General features: G+C 60.1%; 1 protein-coding gene across 1 annotated transcript in view; it reads left to right on the top strand.

The window, feature by feature from the left end:
- The first annotated feature begins 589 nt into the window (after positions 1-589).
- Positions 590-3,836, top strand: part of AGBL5 (ATP/GTP binding protein like 5) — a 5,207-nt gene continuing 1,960 nt past the window's right edge. The window contains exons 1-4 of the mRNA XM_026867584.1: positions 590-603; positions 735-1,278; positions 2,350-2,528; positions 3,544-3,828. Coding sequence (XP_026723385.1) covers positions 590-603; positions 735-1,278; positions 2,350-2,528; positions 3,544-3,828 — 1,022 coding nt within the window. The remainder of the gene's footprint in view (positions 604-734; positions 1,279-2,349; positions 2,529-3,543; positions 3,829-3,836) is intronic.

Genomic DNA, 3,836 nt, shown 5'->3' with positions numbered 1-3,836 from the left:
GCCCCCATTTCCTGCCCCCCCTCCCTCTTTGGCATTGCCCCTCGCTGTGTTGGCCAGCTCCGAGTAGAGGAAGGGGGTCTCTGTGCCCCCCACTCCCCCTCAGGAGCTGCCTGGGGCTTTGCTCCTCTGAGCCCCAGCTCTGCACGAGCAGCTCCCCCTGAGCATGCGCTTCTGAGGGGCTTTGGGCATCCCTGTTTTGCTTTGAGGGGTTCTCTTTTGCCTTGGAGGGCCCTTTATTGCTTGGGGGGGTCCCTGTATTGCATCAGGGGATCTTTTTTTGACTTGGAGGATCCCTTTATTGTTTCAGGAGGTCTTTTATTGTTTCAGGGGGGTCCTGTACTGCTTCGGGGGACCCTTTATTGCTTTGGGATTGCCCCTGGCATCCCCCAGGGCAGGTTCCCATCAGGCAGACAAAGCTGTGGCAGGGCTGTGACTGACCCCAGCCCTTGGGGGGCATCTCAGGGTCCCAGACCCTCTTTGCTTTTCCCCTTTTCCCAGCTGCGGGAGGGCCCAGGGTGTCTCTGCCCCGCTGCTCCCTTCCCCAACAGCCGCTGGGGCAGTGGGAGGTCTCGGTCCCAGAACACCGGGCATGTCGTGGGTCGTGTGAGGAAGCTCCTCTCATCTCAAGAATTTCTCCTCAGAAATCAGAGGAGAACTAATGCCTGGCTGAGGGGAGGGAGGGCAGCGTCGGTCTCCAGGTGCCTCAGCGGATAAAAGCCCTCCTGGCCCCGCAGACTTCCCGCAGGGCGGGGATCCAAAGTGCCTTTTCTTAGACGAGGGGTTTGTGGAAAGGGCTTTGTGGAGAGCGATGAGAGCTTCAACCCCCAGCAGTCGCTCAGCGGCGAGATCGGAGCCTCTGCGGGTCCCCGAGGCTCTGGGGATCGCGGCAGGGCTGGCTGCTCCCCCCCACCCCTCTGCGGGGGCCATCGGGGGGATCTCGGCGGCATCGAGCCCTGCAGCTGGTCCCCACCGGGTTTCTCTCTTTGCCTGGCCCCGCGCTGGGCTGTCCCGGCAGCAGGGGAGGGTCAGGCGGGGGCCGCTGGCTCCTGGGGCGCCGAGCTCGGGGCTGTGGTCGCTGAGCCACTGCCCTCACCCCGCAGCCCCCTCGACTCCGTCTACTACCACCGGGAGCTGCTGTGCCACTCCCTGGACAAGCTGCGCGTGGACCTGCTGACCGTCACCTCCTGTCACGGCATGTTGGAGAAGCGGGAGCCCCGCCTGGACAAGCTCTTCCCGGACACAAGCACTCCCCGGCCGCGCCGCTTCGCCGGGAAGAGGGTGAGCTGCTGCCCCAGCGGGAGAACCTCGTGTCCGGGGGGCTGGAGAGCCTCGGGCGGGAGCAGGGGGGGTCTGGCCGGTCCCACCCGGAGCCCCAGCGCAGCCGCTTCACCTCAGCTCCCTGAAACTGTCCTCTGGGAGTCCCGGTGCCCATTCTCGGGGCAAAAATCAGCGTTTCCTGCGAGTTCTGTTCCCAGAGAGGGGCCCTGTGGGAGCTGATTTATGCCTTTTTTCTTTTACACTTTTTGCAGTCAGGCTTGAGCAGGATCGCTCGGGGCTTTTCCCTGGGGCACTTCTGTGGGTCCCTTTGGCCTCCCACAGGGACCAGCTGCCTCATTCCCAGGAGGGCCATGGGCCGGGGAGCCACCCAAGACCTTGTGTTACCCCCCTGAGGTCGGAGGCTTCGGCTCTGTGCGGGCAGCTCGGCCCCCGCCTGCGGTGCTGCCACTGTTCCCCACAACGCAGCTTCGTGCCGGGGCTGTGATCCAAGCGCTCTGGGCGAGGTGGTTGTGTCTGTCCAGGCCTGGGGGGAATTTCCCACAAACCAAGCGCCCCCCCCCCAGCAAGGTTTTTTGCTCCTTTTAGACACAAAACTCAGAGGTTGGGACTTTTCCAAACCCAATTGCTTAGTGATTAACATACAATTAGCATACGGTTTAAATAATGCTTCTGCTGCTCCCCATGCCCAGGGGAAGGGTCTTAACCTAGGCAGGGGCCTTTTTGCCCCTGGGTGGGTCTTTTTTAATATTATAATGAAGGCAGTTCACTGTCAGGACACTCAGAAGTTGGTTTCATCGCCAAGTTAACTGATTGATTAATCACTGTCAGGCTGTCACATAACACCATTCTCTCTGCTGTCTTTATGCCCCAGGACGCTCTGGTGATTTTCAAAGCTCTGCAGAATAAATCCTATTCCTTATAAATTTCGGTGTCTCACCTGAGCAATCTCATTCTTACCCCAGGGCTGCAGTAGCCGTAGTCACCACCACAACCCTTCCCCGTGTCCTGATTACAAACAGGAGCCTCAGGGCAGGCCAGGACCCACCATCTCCCCTCTCTGTTTGCCCCCAGGTGTTTTTTCTCAGCAGCAGAGTCCACCCAGGGGAAACACCCTCCAGCTTCGTCTTCAACGGCTTCTTGGACTTCATCCTGCGGGAGGAGGATCCCCGCGCCCAGATGCTGCGGCGCATGTTTGTCTTTAAGCTCATTCCCATGCTGAACCCCGATGGGGTGGTGCGGGGCCACTACCGGTGAGTGAGGCGGCCGCGGTGGAAGGACCCACCCCTACCCCCAGGGCTGTGGGGCAGGGGGATAAGCAGAACTTGGGGGTTGAGATGCGGTTGGACGTGCCGTGGGGAAGTCGGCTCCGGTTTCATCAAAGCTCGTTTTTCATTCCTCCAGGAGTTTTACCGGCCTCCGCTGACACGGCCGCAGTGGCCGAGGCACGGGGCGGCTCGGCCCTTACCCTCCCACAATTTAACTAATTGGCTGTTCTCACCCAAAATCAACCCCCCTCGAGGCAGCCGTGGGACTTCCTGCCCCGTGGAGAAGCCATCCTGCTCCCCAGGGAATCCTCCCTGCGTGTGACAGGGACTCTGACCCCTCTCGGGTGGCCTTTGGCTGCTATCCCGGGGGGCCCGGGTGGGTGGGAGCTGGGGTCACGTCTCACGGGGGCACAAGCCAGCACAGGCACTCGGCTGCCTCGGGGCCGTCTCTGTCCCCTCTCTGAGAGGGGATGGTATGGCCAGGTAAAAAAAACAGATAAGAACAATTTCATCATCGAAATAAAAATTTAATCACTGAAATTATTTAGTGATGGAAATTAAATTAGAATTTAATAATTGGAATAATTTGGTAATTGGCATAAAAACACAATTTAATAATTGGAATAATTTAGTAATTGACATGAAATCACAAATTTGACAACTGAAACCGTTTGATAATTGACACGCAGGGTTACAGTTTAACAACTGAACTAATTTAGCCATTGACACGAAACAATCCTGATGCTGATGGTGACAGCAGCAGCGCAGTGACCCCACAGGGGCTGCCCCCACCTGCTCCGGGGAGGAGACTCCCGAGGCGGGACCCGGGCGGCTGGAAGGTCCCGGGTTTCTCATGGAGCCGCCCAGGTGTGACCCACGTTGTCGGGGGCTGAGCCCCACGCTGGCTCGGGGACGTCCTGGCTGCTAAGGAGGAGGGGAAAAAAACCCAACCGCAACGTCGGCTCTGAGCCGAAAGCAGCGGCCTCTGCTCTCCCTGCAGAACCGACTCCCGCGGGGTGAACCTGAACCGGCAGTACCTGAACCCCGACGCCGAGCTGCACCCCGCGGTGTTCGGGGCCAAGGCCGTTCTGCTCTACCACCACGTGCACAGCCGCGTGCTGCCTGGCTGCCCCGACTGGAGAACCTTCGTCTCCCCGCTTGGCCCCAGCTCCCTCAGCGCAAAATCCTCCAACCGCCCCGGCGGCAGCAGCGCCCCGGCCCCGGCGCTTGTGGAGCTGGAAAAAACCAACAACCTCCGGAACTCGGGCGGTGCTTGGCGTGCCGGGCCCTGCC

This window comes from Athene cunicularia, unplaced genomic scaffold (genome assembly GCF_003259725.1).
Source record: "Athene cunicularia isolate RWA unplaced genomic scaffold, athCun1 SCF_83, whole genome shotgun sequence".
In the NCBI taxonomy this organism is placed as follows: domain Eukaryota; kingdom Metazoa; phylum Chordata; class Aves; order Strigiformes; family Strigidae; genus Athene; species Athene cunicularia.
The sequence above is the reverse complement of the archived record's forward strand: the minus strand, read 5'-3'. Positions and strand labels throughout refer to the sequence as shown.